The 19,843-nt window shown below is 42.2% G+C and overlaps 1 protein-coding gene across 1 annotated transcript in view; it reads left to right on the forward strand.

The window, feature by feature from the left end:
• Hth (Meis homeobox homothorax) overlaps positions 1 to 19,843 on the forward strand; it is a 58,524-nt gene that overhangs the window by 16,496 nt on the left and 22,185 nt on the right. The window contains exons 4-5 of the mRNA XM_077413958.1: positions 6,546 to 6,687; positions 15,162 to 15,212. Of these exons, the coding sequence (XP_077270084.1) occupies positions 6,546 to 6,687; positions 15,162 to 15,212 (193 nt within the window). The remainder of the gene's footprint in view (positions 1 to 6,545; positions 6,688 to 15,161; positions 15,213 to 19,843) is intronic.

Consider the following 19,843-nt stretch of genomic DNA (forward strand, 5'->3'; position numbering starts at 1 on the left):
GTGTACGCACGCACTCTCCCGTCGCCGGGAGGATCCTGGTTCCTATCGTGTAGCGGTATCTTAAAATCTTTCGGTTATTTTGGAGATTAATTGAAAGGCGAAGATAAATTCGGATTAAGTTCGTTTAAATTCTTTTTATTTGAAAAATTGACGAAAAAATAGGGAGAGAGAGAGAGAGAGAGAGAGAGAGAGAGAGAGAGAGAGAGAGAGAGAGAGAGAGATAGAGAAAGAGTTTATTTTTACTCGTTTTAAATAATTTCCAACACAAAATTTGAATCTTGAAATATATCTTTCTTTTTTTATTTGCATTAATTCCGGGAATATCTATGACCTCACACTATGCTACGTTTGTTTTTTCTCTCACTGTGCTAAAAAAACCTCGGATGTTAAGAATACTCGCGTCTATACGGATTAATCCTGATTTATATAACAATACGCTTTTGGTGAGGTCGGATTGAGTCGTTTGCTTGCAGAATCCGTAGCCATTTTTGTCCCATGTTTCATCCGAGTCGATTAATTCGTCTATTAAAGCCGCGTGTGGGACTTTCCACGTGCGAGGAGATTGATGCTGCTCATGCTCGAATGTAATGTCGAGGCGCGCGGCAAGAAGAGAAAAAGTCAGGGACATCTTAATGCATTTTATTGCATAGGATGAATTTTTAAAACAAGTTGCATAAATATAAATGTATATAGAGATGGATTTTACTGAGATTTTACTAACGTACATGTTGTAATAAAAGATAAAGAAGTATTTTACAAATCTTTGGCGACACATATGTACAAATAAAACTTTTAATAATGTAATATATTTTAATGCTATATTTTTCGCTGAATTTTCAGTCATGATAATAATAATAATAACAATAATAATAATAATATATTTTTCAATATTTTTAATATTTTCTTAATTAAGATATGGTACAATACAGTATAATATATTTAATAAGGCATGACGTCGTAAACGTTTAAAATAATGTGGAAAAAGAATCTTGTCCCTGATTATTTTTCCATCGTGTGCTCGTAAAGTTTTACGTAAGAACCGGATGTAACGTGAAGACGAAACTAACCGATCACTGGAATCTTGGCTTATGCAAGGGGTCGTTTACGGATTAGACGTCTCGCGAGTCTTACGCAAATCCGAGCGACAATTTATCGCCCGACAGACGGAGAAATGCTATCGTTCAATTATCGGTCGCTTAGTGAAATAATAAAAAACTCCATGGATATCGTTTCAATGATTGGCGATTTAAAATTGATCTACCTTTTCTTGGCTTTCTCTGCGAAAAAATGTTGTTATCTTTGTGCTATTATTCGCAAAAAAAAAACACGTTTTTTTCATAGTTTTCTTAGATTGATTTATGAAGTGTAAAGGTTTTAGAAGCTGTAACATCTTATGCTATTATTTATAACTGTATTTGAGAATAATATATCGTAAGCTGAAAGAATAGGGAATTTTAAAATGTTTATTAATTTTATCTATTGTAACTATTGTACATAAATTTTTTCACTTTTGACAGAAGATTTTACTGTAATAATTTATGATTTTCGTGAAAATTGTTTTTCTTGCGCGAAGAAATTATCTGACATGGTCGATTGATATACGTAATTGCGTCCTATAATAAACAACGAGTCTAATTAACAGTTAGCTAATTGGAGTGCTTTGTAAACGGTTGCATTTATAAGTCTCTCTCTCTCTCTCTCTCTCTCTCTCTCTCTCTTTCTCTCTCTCTCGACTTGTCGTTTCCATGACTCGCGTTTTATATTATTCGATTATTATGCGCATCGGTATTGCGATCACGATCTTCTCGCATTTGCGACGAAATCGAAAGACATTCTCAAAATTACTACGCCGCCAACAAAATTAAGCCATGCGCGTGAAAACGTGTTGCTGGTCGTTTAGCAAATCGTAAACCGCGGTATACGGCGTGAAATTGACGATGCTCGTGCGCAATAATAAGAGTCGGTAGAAAGAGAGCGCGGGGGAGGCGTAGGGAAAGAGAAAAAGAGAGAGAGACAGGCGGGGGGAGGGAGGGAGGGCATCAGGGGAAGGGAAAAGAGGGAAGAGGCGTCGATTTGAGGGGCGGAAACCGCAAAACCGCAAACATCCCCCATACTGCGTACAACGGCCCAATCATATCATTACCTTTTGCGGTCCCGTCATTCTGACACCTCGTTTCTGGCCGTCGTTTGTCATCGACGTCGCACTTTGTTGTCGCGACGCGCGCGACCGCGTTTTCAAGAAACGCGCACTTAAAGTACCGCCGGGCGTTCAATCGCGGGACCCGCAACGCGCGGCTCGGTGGTTTTCCTGGGCCGCGCGTAAAAAGGAGAGAAACTGTGGCCATCCGATTGGCTCCGCGAGGCCTGAGAAAACGCCGAGCGAGATTGTTGAGATCGTCGAGAATCGCGAATCTTATTCTCGTGAGGTTCGACTCTGCCAAAAAAGAAAGAATGCATGATCACTTTGTTCCGTGCGATTTTTTAAACGTTTCCTAATCCACACGAAAACGATCTCATCTCGCGTTAGCCATCTTCGGATCTCATTAGAAGCGTAAAAAGGAAGTCTCGGAGGAGCTTTCAATACCGCTATGGGAGCGCGCGAAAAATCAAAATTAACAATTACCGCGCGACGTTGCGTTAAAATCGATTATCCGGTGGTGGACGGTCCGTGTGGTGCCGGGGGATAGGAGTCCGAGGAGGAGCCGCGGCAAGTAGAGACGATAGAGATATGGACAAGGAGAAAACGGGAAAAAAAAAAACGACTACATAGGTATAAGACCACACTGTGGTGGTGGTGGTGGCGGGCGAAAGGGGTAAAGTCGACGGGGGTTTTTTTTTCCGCCTGGTCGGGTACCTTGGCTCTGGTCCGTTCATTGTGGTGGTTCGGTTCGGTCAGGTTGGCGCGCACAGGAGAGTACGTTGCTCGCGGCGGCCACGTCAATTTGTCGAAATTCGTTCCGAATCGTTTTATGTCCGCCACGCCGCGAGACGCGACCCGCTACCATGCGCACACAACGCCTCCACTTTGGCGGCTACCACGTTCGCGCCGCTCCTTCTCTCTCTCTCTCTCTCTCTCTCTCTCTCTCTCTCTCTCTCTCTCTCTCTCTCTCTTACTCTCTCTCTCTCTTTTTCTCTCCGTCTTGAACCTCTTGAGAGGCCGAGACCCCTCTAAGGTTTCATCGCCGTCTTTGAAATTGTATAACCCCCACGGGACGGGACGAGCCGCGAGCTAAAAATCCGTCGTGTCAATGGTCACTTTTAACCGACGTCGTCATACATCCAGTATGTATAGCCTATTTATTATATATAGACGTTTAATGATTTATTTATTTGCAAAACTTTTTTACCATAAAGATTTTATATCTCGGAATTTTTTAGTTTTACATTTATTATTAATTATTGTTTGAGACTGAGTGCTTTAAAAGGGATAAAGAAAACTAACGCGTACGAGGGATTTTCTATTAGTTGCCGTGATATATTAATTCTGTGTAATTTGTTGAATAGCACTGTCAGTTCCTAGTCTTCCCGCATTCGCTAACATTCGTCTCAAATGAACGTGCATACAAATTAAATGCACTGTTTTGTGGAAATTTACTTTGCGTAGTTAAGCTGCGTATGTACACTCTTATCATCTCTTGTCCACCTGTGTCTCTAATTTACATACGATTTGATCGTTTGACAAATTCTAAAGTAAAATGTTAACGATACGAACGCAAATTAGAAGTTGATGTGAGCTTCGTTTAACTTCAAAATGACGTCAACTGCATTTGCATACCGCGCGGGCAATGGTAAATATATCCTTCTTTTGTACATCGCTCTAAAGTTAAATTTCATATAAGCGACTCAATGTAGACGTTAAGTAGAAAAATTTCTCGGTGAACAACGTCACGCGTTACATCAACAAATAAATAATTCCACGTCACAGAATTGTGTCAGGCTTTAAACCTCGATGTTAAGCCCCTGTTTGCAACAATGTTGCACAGGCACCGACCTAATCTTATCTTATCCTCCTAATGTCGCATTGGTAAGCGTACTTTACGTGTAACACGCGCTTATACGCACAAAGAAATATTATCGAGCGGTACGACAACCTCTTCCATTTTTTCTCCCTCCTCTCTTCTCCTTGCTCTCTTTCTCTCTCTCTCTCTCTCTCTCTCTCTCTCTCTCTCTCTCTCGCTTGTTCGTTCTCGCTCTGTCCCTCATCGAATCATTTTAAGGATTTTCCATATAGGTTTTTTTGCATCTTGCATTTTTTAATTAGATCTTAATTATTAATGCAGTTATTTATCAACGCAGCCATTTTATGCTGTTTAGCTTTCCTCGTTTAAAAATAACGAATTAAGTCAATTTTATTTACATAACTTGTATCGTTTTATATTAGTAGCTAAACTCTGACTATAGTGTTTTTAGACGCCGGTCTGGATCTATCGCGATCGATATAAACGTAAGTCAAGACTAACTTAACGAAAAAAACGATTCGCGACTGTGTTCATTATTTAGCACGCTCTATCCATTGAATTTGCAGTTTTCCACGAACACACATGTTATTTCGCTCTGATTGTTATTGACAAAGAAGACCCATTCGTTATTATCGACCATTTTTCAATTTGTCCTTGCATGGATATACAGCCCATGCGTGTTCCCGGATTATGAATAAATTATGAATTGAGCTAAGAAAAAGACGGTAGAAGTTGAACAATTTTTATTTGCTGATAGTGTCTCACAGAAAGATAGGGTATAAATTTATTACACATAAAATGGGCGCTCGGGTGCGCGCGTTCGCAGAGATAATGATCGATATGACAGGAAATCGTATTACTGAAAAAGTACAACTACAATAATAATAAATATGCATAAGAATTTGCAACTATATAGAATAAGAATGGAACATCTAGAACTGCGGTAGTTAGCCAGTGTTCTATTATATAGGTCTCCGCGCGTAACATCGTTTTTCCGCGTAAGAAATGCATGCAGGGAGCGAAATCTAATGGTCGTACGAAGACGGTCGGAATCATTTTTTTTCCACGCGCGCGGACGGCAGTGAAGCAATCCCCTGCTTTTCGGTTAAGCGCTTCACGCCGGATTTCGCTTCTTCTGCCACCACGGTTGTCCGAGTTAATTGCGTCCTCGTAGCGCTAACAGGCGGCCCACCCTGTCGGTCACGCGCGGATAAGAGAAAAACGCTACGCGGATAAAAGAAAAACGTGCGGCCGGGTCTATCGCCGCGCGCGGACGAGACTTTGTGTGTCGATTCAGATCGGCTTTTTCGCACGGGCCACGCCTCGGCGATTCGAGAAACGCTATTTACGGACATCAGCGGCACACGGAACATCCAGAACACTCGCGGAGTAGGAGACACACTCTTCGAGTCTTCGGGCGCATCAGGAATCCAATATAGCCTTTAATTAAGGGGGTATTCTACTGTAAAATGCGCTTTTTTCGGGATTTTTTTACAAAAAATCAGTGAAAATTGTTAATATCAGCTTTTTATGTATATATTTTATTATCTTTAGAGAACCCAAAAAATATTTTTTGAAGCTAAATTAATGAATATAAATATTAATTAAACCCTATCGAATACATGGCAAAAAAAACGGTACACATGATTGCGTCCAACAAAAAATTCAAAAAGATTCTTAATTAGTATGAGTTTGGCTATAGCAGGAACTAGAATAGAATAAAGAAATAGAAAATTAAAAAAATGGCGGCACTGAAAATTTAGTATGAATTTTCTTATCTTTCGAAGGTTGTCAAAATCGTAAAAAAATTGTTTTTTACTTAATTCTAGTTCCGGCTATAGCTAAACTCATACTAATTAAGAATTTTTTTGAATTTTTTGTTTCAGACAACCAGAATGGACGCAATCATGTGTACTGTTCTTTTTTTGCCATGTATTCGATAGGGTTTTTATATTTATTAATTTAGCTTCAAAAAATATTTTTTGTGTTTTCTAAAGATAATAAAAATATATACATAAAAAGCTGATATTAACAATTTTCACTGGTTTCTTGTAAAAAAATCCCGAAAAAAGCGCATTTTACAGTTAGAATACCCCCTTAATCAGTATACTATTCCGTATAGTTTTAAGACTGTTGTCGTCACGACGCGGAATATTATTATTACCGCGTATTTCTTTGCGATACATATATATATATATATATACGAGATCTGCTAATTACATCGATCTCGAGTAATTAATTACATTCCTGAACGCCAAGTTTGTTTCGCGTTCTCGAGATTTTCGCGTCTCCTTTCGTATAAGCGCCGACGCGCGGTCGTTATGTAATATCGCGGGCATCGGATAATAATTTATCGCCTCTTCGCAGAAATGAATCGGGCCAGAAGCCACATCGGCCAGAAGCTCGAAAGATTGCGGTGTTAATTAGCATGCCTACCGAGATCGGCGCGCTGCTTTGCGAAACGGGCGATGCGGTACGCTCCGTTAGCATAATGCGTATCTGCTGCCGTTCGCGCGCGCTCAGGCGCTCACCCGTCTCACGTTATTCCCGTTATCTTCAAGCGCACTCTCTCGCTTCTTCTTTCAGACACCCTCTGTTCCCGCTCCTCGCACTCATATTCGAAAAGTGCGAGTTGGCAACGTGTACGCCGCGCGACCCCGGTGTAGCTGGTGGTGATGTCTGTTCGTCAGAAAGCTTCAACGAGGATATCGCCGTTTTCTCAAAACAAGTAAGTTTACAGAATATTAAATGTGCAGAGAAAAAAAATATATATGTATATGTGTATAGAGATGGATGCATGTTACATCGCGAGCATTATTCGACGTATATACGTTGTTCTATATCTCGATAATCAAATTTATATCTGCCAATTAATATAAATGATCGTATATGATCGGGATGATATTTTTTAAACGCAGACTGACTTGCTTGAGTGGCTAAAAAATAAAGGGATTTTCTAAACAGTTACAATATAAGACAGTTACGAGTCGCTTTCAGCGTTTTTTCGGTATGTTTTAAAAGGTCGAGATCCTTGGACGAAATCCTCGCGAAAATTTTACGATTTTGTTCGGCGAACTGTCGCACGATTCTTCCGTGAGAGAATGTCCCAGAGGGATTTTCGAACCTTCACATCACATGAGTCACGAGGAGAGACGCGCGCGTTTCGTCTCCGTCCCGAAACTGTAGATCCATCGCACGAGACTCTCGCACTAGCGTGTCTTCAAGCCTCGAAGAAGGAAGAACCCTGCCTATCGTGGGACTTATTTTTAGGATTACCGTTGAGAGACCCGGGGCCCGGGTATATATACGGGGCCCCGTTCTAGCTACGAGGCAGAAGATTCGCTCGCTCGCTCGCTTGCCCGCTCGCTCGCGCGCGCGTGAGCGCGTTTTTTCTCTTCCCTTGCTTCCTATTTTTTTCTTTCCCTCTAGCGGCTCACCTGAGGCTGGTCCCCCCAAGGACACGCGTAGGTAACTCGAGAGCCTATATGGGGCCGCATGCCGTGAAACGATTTGGACCTTTTAAAACATACCATTTCGCTGTCTGCGTGCCGGATCGCGCACGTAGGTCTGCTCTCGAAGGTCTACTCGGAAAGTGTACCGGTCGAGCGCGCGTTTCCGCGTGTTTTTTCTATACAGGTACAACAAATTGCTCGCCACAGACATTTGCATCGATAACATGATGGAGCGTGATATACCATAGCTATAACGGCAAATGTCATTCGGTTAGTAGAGGAAAGTAGAAGCACGATAATTCTATATATCTGAAGGTGTCACTTTTGCTTTCCACTGTTGGTCTACTTCGAAGTGTTCTACTTCAAAAGTATTGAATTAATAATCAACAATTTATATAGCTAAGCGTTGATATATTGAATGATGTAGCGTGGGCGCATATATATAATATCTCGGTTTATTCTGTGAATAATAAATTTTCTTGATACGAGAAACGCGATTAATCAGAAATAGGTCGAAAATGATATTTCATCGGATCGAGCGTAATGAAAAAAATTCATTCACTTCTGCCCGTCTTTTTTACGTAATTTTCTAGAAATGTAGCATTCACGACAAACACATTAAGCCGAGGCGACAGAACGGGCAATAAAAATGTTATCGTGCTCGTTTGCTTATGGTGAAGCGATGCAAACGAATTCAGCACATTTAGATTGAAGGGTATCGGACCCATTGCGCCTTGCATCGTTAGATAGCTGTAACCTCCAGTTATTTTCACGTAGTCGTTGTGCAACCGATGTAATATAGGGTTTAGTATCGTGCATCGTGCATCATTAATTAAATTCTTAACCGAGATAATAGATAATACGTAATATACGTGTCATTGCACAATAGATATGCGATCGCAAGAATTTTCGCGAATAACTTACACTCACGCGATCGCGCTCGCGCGGCGTCATTATCGCGCTGGAAGAAAAAGAAATTCGCCGAGACTTACATCTAAATATAGGGTGTCGGTAATACGGTAGCAGTGGCTTTGAGCAACGCTATGCCGAGATAACGATAAGAATTAAGCCTCGGCGCGAGGTAGGATGATAAGGTGGCGACCCGTGTGTATACATTATTTTGTCTCGTTGATGCCGAAAAGCACACCAGACGATAAGAACACTCCAAATTTCCGGCGTGTCAAGATTTTCGAGATAATTAAACGCGAATTGTTTTTCTTTCTCCAGCATAATTTTTTTTTCGCCGATAGAGAAAGCGGAGCGTAATGAAATTCGCGAAAATCGCGAATCTCTGTTATTTTTATCTATATACGAGCCAGCGTCGACGTGTTATTACGTCGGTGTGCACGGCGTCGAATGTACCCCGGTGGCGTTGCGAAACTGACATGATATTTGCATCTTAATAAGGCGCACCATAAGGTGCATTTCAAAACGTGCGCCGACGGAAAATAAAGCTTATGACTATATACGAACGTTTATTCCGCGACGACGCCGCGCGCGTGTATCGCCTTAATATGATGCCGCTTCTTATTCTAATATTTTCCTCTTTCTCCCTTGGCGTCGAAGTTAACGTTCCGTGATTAAATCCGTAGAATATCCGAGATAGAAATTGATAGTCATGTAGTCCTTTCCTCGAATCTATATCTGGCTTTTTAATAACGATAAATTAATAATAACACAATCGGTGGCAAAGGAAATGGATAACGAAGTGAGCTTAGAGAGAGAAAAATTGCTGCATTTTATTGTACTTGTGCTTAGAGTGTATATGATATCACGCGTCAAGTAGAACATATGTTTGAGATGGTTAATTAATTTATATTGATTAGGGATGCTCAACTGATACACGATTATTATCTCAATCAGATATTCTTACATTCTTTTAATGTGAGTAATACATTAATTTTTGGCACTTATCGACGTTTGAAAATTCGAAGATTGTCTTCAATTTATCAGTTTACTAAATTTTATCGACAATCTTTTTAACATACTTAAAATTCGCTTTGCGTTAACTTGAAAGTATCTAACTGTCGTTGAAAGTTGAAAGCGTATTCCATTCCTCTTTCTTGTGCGCGCGCGCGCGCGTTCTAATATTCTCTAAGACTATTCATAGGATACCTGTAACTGTTTTTACGCGAGAACGCGTCTCGGATGTATTGTACATCTCGGCAAACATCAACACTTCGCAAAGCATCGATATTCAGGCGAGCGTTGCCTTCGAAGGCCGTCACTAGGCGCGTAGGTCTCTCACGCACACGCGACGATGCACGTTGGCAGATAAGCAGGTGACAATCCTCTTGCGGCGGTTTCCGAGGCGTGCCCTGTGAGCCGTGCCCTCGTACCTTTCGGTGTCCCCTCGCGCTCCGTATATCGGTACCGCCGCGGCGATAGGGCCATACGACAAAAGGGCCGCATGCTGTGCGCGGGATTATTTCGCGTTTCGTTGCGTGCGTACCGTGCGTGCGTGCGTGCGTGCACGCATGCGTCATGGCTGCCGCGGGGCACGACGCATGCGCGATCTTCAGTTGGGGCCCGACCACGGCGGTCGTCGAGTCGTGAGAAGCACCGAAGCGTGGAGAGTCGAGCCGGGGCGCGATGGCAGTAGGGGGCCGGAGAGGCGTCGAGAGGGGCATGCGATGCAAGATGGGAGTGGGGAACTGCTCATTTTCTGCCATTGTAAATTGATCTATTCAATGGGTCCACTATTATCCCTCCCTGCGGTCCACGCATCGTGTGCCCTATGGGGCCGCGATGTTCCAAGTCTTCCGTGCCCCCTTCTGTCCTTCTACGTTCGCTCTCTCTCCTATCTCTCTCTTTCTCTCTCTGCCCTCGTCAGGGACTTCTCGGTCCTCTTTCTCTATCCTATCTCGATTCGCGCGCGCACTCGTTGCCTTCGGAACATCGTTGCCTGGCTGCAACGTGCCATCGGTTGTACCCCCGCTGCGTTGCGTTACGCTGTGCCTTTGTTGCGCCTTTTTTCACCCACCAAAAGAGGCATCTAGCTCTTTTTTTTCGCGATCATCGCCGGCGACCACGTCGACAAAAAAAATTTACTTGCGCTTCGTCGCCTCGTGGCCGCGCACCACCTTAACGTGAATCTGGTCGGTCAAATGAGCGTCGCCGCGATGTTCGCTCGACTGAATAAAAGCTCTTAATTCGTACTTATCTATACTTACGAAGACTCGACTTTAAAGGAATTTTGTTGCAACAGGAAATAAGTGATTAATCGCGTTATTTTGCTACTGTTTAACTGAAATTTTACGAGAGACAATTAGGCATATGTATATCTATACAAGCTTAAGAAAGTTATTTATTCATATTTAAAATAATTTGATTATTTTTAACATATATGCTCACCACGAAGTACAAGTACGATAAGTCGCTATTATTAGAGAGATATTCTCCCTTTGTATAATTGCGTTTTGAACAATGAGTCGAAACTGCCGAAGCACTGAATATACGGAGACGTGGGCGCGTCCGTGCACTCATCACGATATCTCGATTCCGTGTCGTGCTCACAAACACACGGAAAGAAAGAGGCGAGCGAGAGAACCGAGAAGAAAGATTCTGTAGCGATTTATTGGTACAATTAGGATGCACCTTTCTCTGGCAGCATTAAGCCCTCATAAAATGCCATCTCTCCCCTCCCATGCACTGATGATCGCTAGATGAATGCATTTTATTCAAAGCTGTCGCGGTTCTTTTTCTTTCGGCATTTATTGACTTTCTTCTGTTTGATTACATGACTTTAAGAACTTATGGTACAAGAATGTTGTAAATAATATATTTATAAAATTGTTTTTACGTTGAAAAATGTTTATATGACATCATTGGATAATATGATATAATATGTTCTAAGAAGTCAACGAGAAATTCTGTGCCATCGAGATGTTTTAAGATTCGAGGTCAATTAACTAAACGAAACTTACGTGAAGCTTGGATAGGTATTTGAACCGGTTTTCCATTACCTGAGAGAGACGTTATCGCAATGTCATCGGCGAATTAGATTATATTTATAATGATTATTAAATTTTAATTGAAAATTTAATTGAATGTTGAAATAGAATAAAAACGGTATGTTTAATGGTATGAAATTTAAAACTTAAAAAATTAGATATAATATTTTATTAAGAAATTTGTAACCAAGAAAAATTACTTGAGATTAATGTTGAAATTCATGATGAAGTAAAACCTTTGGCGTTGATGCAAATATTTTTGGAGCAATAAACAAAGCGCCAGGACTTTAATCCACTGTAAGTTTAGCTTTGTGGAACTATTTCGAACTGCATTTCCAACACGTTACAGATTTCCCCGTTTTAATTGTTTCAACACCAGGCGTGTATACACGTTTAATTCTGTTGTTACGAGCCGCACGACTATCGCCGGCGGTCTTGCCGTGTTACAATTTCGCAATTATCGCATTCTAGCGTAAATATCTCCCCGTTTTGACGTGTGCTACTACGCGATAGCGATCACGCGATATCACGCGCTCTGCCGGTTCTCCTTCTCGCGACTCGGCGCGGCGGCCGCTCGTGTCATATATTCGTTTGCAAAAAACAAAAAACACGTGCCGTGTACTCATCACATAGGGTCTTGACTCTGCACAAAAATTACTTTAAATGACCGAGAGAAATCACAACTTTTTTTGTGACATGAAAGACGTCAATCACTCTAAAGGAAAATCGGTTGTCTATGGTTCCGGAAGAAATTTTGTTTTTTTTGTTTTATCCTTTTGTTAGACTATTAGACCGTTAAAGGGTCCATGTCGAATCCCAATTTGAGAGTCAGAGAAAGTTATTACTGGCTCTCACTAATTTAAATTACTGAATTGTATTCAGTGCTTCGTGTAGCAATTACAATAGTTGACTGTATCGGAAGTAGAAAAGTCGGAAATGATATAGTCCCAAATTTAGTCAATAGTCTGTCATGTGTATTTCTACTTTTAAAGAAAATATTCGTTGCGTGAGTAGGGTTATAGAGTGAGTAAACGAAAATTTCTATCTGCAAATCTTGAAGAACAATTGTTATATAGTCTTTTCACTCGTGCATTGTTTTTTGCGAATGCCTAAATGTCCTAGGATCGTGGACCATTTGTGCCATTGTTCAAAACATCTTTTCTCTCTTCGAATACGGTTACCGTCATATCGCATAAAACACAAAACCATTATATTTGTCAGCATTTTCTAAATGCTTAGCTATGCACGATCTATACACAACGTATATATAGAGAACTTTTGGAGATACTTTTACTCGACTCTGTGCAAAAATTACTTTGTAAGAAGAGAAATCAACCTTGTAATATAAAAGACATCAATCACTCTATTTAGGAAAGTCAAATGTTTATGGTACCGGAAGTTGTTCTTTAGTTTTATTCTTTTGTTAGAGGGCCCATGATGAATCTTAATTTGTGAGTTAGAGAAAGTTGAAGTCCTTTTTTATTTTGATCTTAAGAAACTCGTGCATTGCACATAAGATTTGGCAGTAAGTTGCTATTTTTGTAATTACTATAAATTATAATGTCGCAGAGATATACAAGAGAAAATTGAAAAAATAAGAATTGCTGAAGAGAACATTGAAATTAATTGTTTTTTTTTTATTGTTTCTATTTATTTTGATTTGCACAAAACATATTCGCAACTGTGAACATTAAATGAAAAGACATTCTTTGAGGCTTATTATTGCACAACATCATCTAGCTAGAGTATTAAATATGTTGAGAAATAAATGGAACGGAATTAGAAAATTTTTCGCCCATGTCACGTATTCCAGTCTGCTTAGAATTCTCCAAATGCTCAGAAGGGAAGGGTTTTACGAAGGGTTCGAGGGGGCGGCAGCAATAGCGGAGGCAAGAGAGCAGCAGCAACAGCAGCAGCCTCCAAAGCAGCTGCTTCGTATATCTCTCGGCAGGATCGGCGCACACCACGTACGCAATACGTGTGCGTATATGTATTCTCCTCCATGTGGTGTTCGTACGTGCACACGAGGTCGCCCCGAACAGACACCCCGCGTGCCGGAACGAGAGCATTCTCTAAATATTATCGCACAATATTTTTACCGCCTCCGCGCCGTGCGCGCTGAGTTATGCGCCTGACAGCCAAGCGAATGCTGACGTTTCTATACGCATCTATCGATGTTTGTTTTCTCATCGAACATCCTCGCCGCGAACGGTCGATTTTCTCCGCCGTCATCATGCGATGATACCGCACTTTTCCCTTCTTCTACAGGAGCATACATTGCGTTATCACTGTTTCAATGTCGTAATGAGTTATTTCTTATATCGTTATACAAACCAATTTCTTCGTAAATTACATGGAATATATTATGCGACCCTCGTAGAATTAAACGCTGACTAATTGATCTTCTCGAATTTCATTTACTTTCTCTTTCAGACATTGTGAATCTTTTTGTTCCACGAACCGTTGCCAATTTTTTTTATGGATGCGTCCAGTCTCACGTGTCGGCATATGAGCGACTACGTTCGATTTAGGAAAAACTATGTGCAAAGAATTAGAAGCAGGGGGAAGGGCCACGCCGAAAACAGAATGGGCTGTTTACAATTTGTAATCTTGCCTACCTGGCATGGCGCTACCCCGCCGCTCGAGCAGACCGTCGAAAAAGCGCGATGACAGGACCGCGTAAGAACTCTAGCCCTCCTTCTTACCTCCCCTACGAACAGTTGACAGTATTTTTGTCGCATGAGACGCCTTCATTATCTATACACCGGAGCGGGAGAGCTCCGAGGACTTCCATTCAGAATTCCGGGCTCATGAATACGCGGGCTCTTGCCTGGGAATTCGTGCGTGCGGACAATATTTCATTATCCGATCTTTTTCTCTCATAGAGGAGCGACGTTCCTGTGGACTAAATCTCACATTTCTCGACTCTTTGGATACTTTCGACGCTGTAAGAGAGAAGTCATTCAATCTGTTTGAAGAGTCTCATCCTGTTTCTTCGGGACTGTTAACGTATTCACCCAAATGTAACAAATAATGATGTTATAATAACTTCGAAAACCTCGCGCTAATCTTTCACAAAGTAAAAGTGGAACAAGTGGACGAAAAAAAAGATAAAAAAAATGTGTATTTCTTTTCTTATTAATTTATTTTGGCAATTTATTTACATACAGTTAGCGCTTCCGCCGCGACGAACGTAATTGGTCTCGTAAGATCCCGAAAGATATCTAATCTGATCGTTCAATCTGAAAAGCATAACACTCGTTTGTCTCAGACTCCATAAGACGCGTTGGCTCTGCCAACGAGATTAGTCGTGCGATTCTTTCAGTCTTCTTTTCATCATGAAATCCGAACGCCAAACACGAGAGCGGTTTTGTTTCCATTCTGATCGGCTACTCTTCCACGCGGCGCCATGAAAACGCCTGAGAATCTCACCGCTTCCTTCTGCTTCCTCTATCGTCCGTCTGCCTTCTCGATTTGCCGCCCCGGGATTCCATCGCGTTCCCCGACGCGTTTCCGTTTCTGTACGTACGAATTCAACAGTGGGGGTCCAATTAAGAGGAAGCACGCGAAGGAAATCGCTTAAAGAAAATAGGTGGGAAGATGAAGCGGGGGGAGCGAAGGGGCAGATGTGGCGCGGGGGGGGGGGGTTTCGTCGTGCTCATGTGTGTGTGTGCATCTCTATACATATATGTATGTATGTACACCGGTAGGCGATACGATCGTCCGTGTAGCTTTAATACCGCAATTACGCTGGATCCAATTATTAACGCCCTTACACGTGTGTCTGTGTGTTACAGATCAGACAAGAGAAGCCGTACTACATTGCAGATCCGGAGGTGGACTCGCTGGTGAGTGTTTTCTTATTTATTCGTCTGTATTCGTCTGTAAGCGAGACGCCCGTGTTGCATCTCTCGGTATATCATTCATCTGCGGCTTATAATGTCCATCGCCTGGCGCGTCAGACGCATCTAATCTCATTTTCCCTTCCTTCGCGGAGATCGTTGTAAAATTCGTGCGAATTTAAACGCGAGAATCGCGAAACACGGCTCGTTCGTCTCGCTGAGACATCGACGATTAATTATGGGAGCAATTAAAGAAGAGGATATGCTTCTTCGATAGAGCGAGCGGACCGCAAGACCGTGCATGCGTTATCCGATTTAGCGGCGTGTAAATAGCGAGAAATCTCGCTATAGTCGCGTTTTGTCTTCCCTGACGACTCCGCGGCGCACGTCTAATCGCTCAATTTCATCGAGCGATCGCCCATCGAGATACCCAAATACGGTCGGCCGACTTCAACGACGAAATAACGAGCCAGGAAGTAAGGTTACGACGCGCAAGTCACCGCCAGGGTTCCACACTTTTTTTTTCTCTCTCTCTCTTTCTCTCTCTCTCTCTCTCTCTCTCTCTCTCTCTCTCTCTCTCTCTCTCTCTCTCTCTCTTTCTCTCTCTCTCAGCGAGTGGAATAATTAACGGAGCGCGTTATCGTTGCGCGCTTCCATTCGTAGTTATTCCGGTTGGAGCACGGATTCGGAGTTTCACGAGGGCGGATACATTTATTATGTGATATCTGGACGATAAAACAGCGTGGCCCGGAACAAACCACATACTGCATTCTTCTGCTATTTCCTAAATGTAATTGAAACTATCTGCAATTACCCTAGATCTCTTTTACTTCGTTAACAGATTGAATTGAAAAATAAATATATCTACGCAGTTTCATTATTCGCTAAATAAATGGCTGCATCGTGACACAACGTGGCTCGGTCTGTATTGCTGTAGCAGAAGGTCGATGACGTTATTTTTAGGCTCAATTCATGACACGCGGTAATTAAAGATCGAATAAATAATATGCACGCAATACGCAATGTTATATACACTATTGTTTTTCTTGACGAGAAAGCGAGTGGCTATTTCGTTCGAAACTTCGGTGGGACGCGGAGGAAGAAATATTTTAGGCGACCCTTCATGCTCTCTGATCGAGATAACCGAGTGAAATGGGTTTTTTAAATAACTCCGAGTGTGTATTTTCTCGTCGGGCAGGAACGCGAACATGCGGCTTTGCGGCGATGGTTAGGGCGACTTAGAACCGATCCGGCGCCATTACAAATTCCTCGAGAAGTCGTTGCCATCTATTGTCGTCATTGTGTTCCGCAATATTTTTTCACAAAGATCACTGAAAAGTGATCTTAATGAAATTTGCAGTTGTTATTTTTCCTAGAATTCATTCGCGTGCAGGAGTTTTTAGATATTTTTTAGTGTTATTTTTTAAACAACAATTTTTTAAATATAGTTAACATATATATATATATATATATATTAAATAAAATTTCACGTATTTAAAATAAATTTAAAATATGACAGTTTAAACCATATTCAAAATTGAATTACAAAAAGTTAACAAGAATTTGATGAGATATTTATTGGAAAATGTTACAGAATTCTACAGAAGAGAAATGTTTAATGAATTGTAATTTCAATAACCTATATATCTATCATTTATATTTAAATCAGTACGTGTCCAGAGTTAAATTTTTCTCATGTCCCGCGTTTGTGTTTCACGATCAGTTTAACAAGAATATATTTCAACAATATATTTTTATTGGGATTATGTGTGGAGATCGTTTTTTATCGTCATTATTTTTGCGAAAATATATTCGGTTTTTTTCCTTCATAGACAGTTTTTATTTAAACATATATGAGCACTATATTTCTGAAAAATCAACATGTTGACCTAACGCCAAATTGTTGTTGCGCTTGCTTTGATTTTTTTTACACAAAGATAGAACGGTGACGAGAAATGTATTTTGTTGACCGTGTTCTCGCACTGTTGCCCACAATTTTTCGAAACGTCACGTCCGTTACCTGGCTTGTCACGACCATGTCGAGTCACAAATATTCGGGCCAGGCGGCACCTTGCGCCTGCGGCTGCCGTTGTCACAACTGTCGATTAACCTTATTTAAAAATATTAGCGTAGTAGGAATCTAGATAATGACGAAATTATTTTGTTTGCTTATTTGCGACGCTAATGCAAGGCGAGAAAAAAAATAAATAGTAATAAAATTTAACATCATATAAAACGGTTACGTCAAAATTACATTAATATAATTGTTATATCAGGTTTTTTAAGGTTCTGAACTTTTTTCCGATTTATTGCTATAGCTTTTGGTCTAAGTATAAATCACGTAAAAATAAGTCTCGTCGATGATTTATGTCTTGACTTTTGCGCCACGAGGTCGGAAGTGCCATCGGCGTTTGCGGTCGTTGTCTTTCGTGCCGATTGTGCGCGCATTGCTCTCGGCTATCCCCGGCATGCATTTGCAAAAAGCCGCCCGTGGCAGGTGTTACGAGTAGTAAATCGATGGAGTTAAATGGGCTTGGCGGATAAAAATTTTCGAATCGTCTACCACTGTTGGCGCGGCCAACCTGTCGCGAAGGTAGCAGCGCGCTAGAGGAACGTCTCCTCGGGGCTGGTGCAACTCGCCGTTGCATTCGTCCGCGCGCCGCGCCGCGCCGCGCCGGTGCAGTCACCGAAGTTATTTACCAGTTGCCGTAGGAAGGCCGGCGGAAGGTGGCGTGGCTTCATTACGTCCGTGGCAAATCGCAATCTACGAGCAATGAGCCTCTATCGTAAAGAAGAGGCACGTAACGTTCGCGCTTTTTGCGCCTCGTCCACTTCACCCTCTTTCTCTCTTCCGCCGTATTCCGTCCTTTCGACCCTTCTCCGTTCTCTTCCTCCTCGACTATCTCCGACTCCGCGACTTCTTTTCTTCCTTCTCATCCTCCGGCCGTCTTTCTTCTATAACGTTCTCTATCTCCCAGACAAAGATCCTTCCTCCTGCGCCCTACGCCAATCGAGCGGGGCTTTTTGCCGATAATTTCCCAGAACGGAAAAGTCACCGAGTGAGATTGCTTCCCGAGCCGTGGCGAGAGACTCTACCGCGTTTTCTTCGCCGGTTGTTAGCGGTCAGTAGCGCAGTGAAGAGACAGTTCTGCCGGTATTACACACGGTTCTACAGTATTACGCACGGCTGAGTGAGCGTGAGGATGCTCCAAGCTCAGCAAATTGGGCGTCATTGTGATCACTGCTCTGCTATGCAAAATCAATGCGGCTATAGGGAAAGTCCATATAGCAAAACAGAATCTCACTTGGATCGTCCGTCATTATAAGTTAGTACAAATAAAATGAGCATCCGTGAAAATGACCATAAACAATGGTTAGACAAATGTCATAAATGAAACAACGATACACTTTCACGAATTTCTCTGATTCTTTGTAAACTTTAATTTGTCGTGCTAAAACGTGTGGAGACCAAACGTAACGAATGCTCGTTAAAAAAATCACTTCAAAAATGAATTAATCCACGAGGGTCTTTGAGCGGTCTCACATGGTCGAGGGAGCGACACGCTCTCAGACAGTCTCCGCGCGCGCGTTCCGATAAATCGTGGAGAATTTCCTGACGTGGTGCTAAACGGGGAAACCGCGCGAGGAGACACCACGTGGGCGGACAGAACGGCGACCCGGCTCCTTAGTGCGCGTTCGTAAACGGAACGGGGGAAAGAAAGACACGCGGCGAGACGTCGTGTTTCGCGCAGCGGAAAGCGGTAAAGCGAGTAACGCGAAGCGACGTACCACTAAACCGTATGGTGGGCGAGGGCAAGAGGAAACCGCCGACTGTGCCAGCGAGGAGGGACGCAGAGGGCGAGAGACGGCGGGAGGGAAGAAGAGGAGAAGGGTCAACCCTTCTCGTACACGCGCTTAAATAATATTCCCATTAGCATAAGCGAGAAATGAGCCAATGAGATGCTAATTGCCAGTCTTGCGTTTGGAGAATAATTATTATTGCGGGGGCATTCTACTCTCTAGCCGGACGTTGGACCTTCGCCTTCGTGATTTACTCGTGGCGCGGCGCGGCGCCACGCCGGGGCGCGGCAAGAAGCGACATTAGCTCGATTATTAATTCTTCAGATATTAATTGTGTAGCGCGCGCGCGCGCGCACGCGTGCGTGCCCCACGATTCGTCATTTCTTGCGCAACCCGGACGTTAATTGGCGTTGTTAGTAAAGATTTCGTTTCGCAATCTCTCGGGAAGTCCGCGGCCAGTGTCGAATCTGCTCCGGGTAATAGATATGATTCCGATATCGAGGCGAAACGTTTTCTTATCGTGAGATTTATTTCAAGCCGCGCTGCGCCAATATATTGCGCTACGAATGTCAAATTTGTTTTTTTCCCTCTTTTTTATTAAAAATTGCTCGCAATCTAAATCACTCATTGAAGCGCCGTTGTTCGGCCAGCACGACAAATTACACAACGTTTTTACATATTGCGTCAAATTTATTTTACATTTATTTGCATCCAAACCTTTTTTTTTCATTTTTGATCGTGTAGAATTTTTTTGAACCGTTGCGCGCATGTTACATGAATTGCATCGTATATTTCAAAGTCCAAAATGTTTTCTGATAAAAAATTCACGAGACTCA

This window comes from Temnothorax americanus, unplaced genomic scaffold (genome assembly GCF_048541705.1).
Source record: "Temnothorax americanus isolate GAGA-0224 unplaced genomic scaffold, ASM4854170v1 Scaffold34, whole genome shotgun sequence".
Taxonomy (NCBI): domain Eukaryota; kingdom Metazoa; phylum Arthropoda; class Insecta; order Hymenoptera; family Formicidae; genus Temnothorax; species Temnothorax americanus.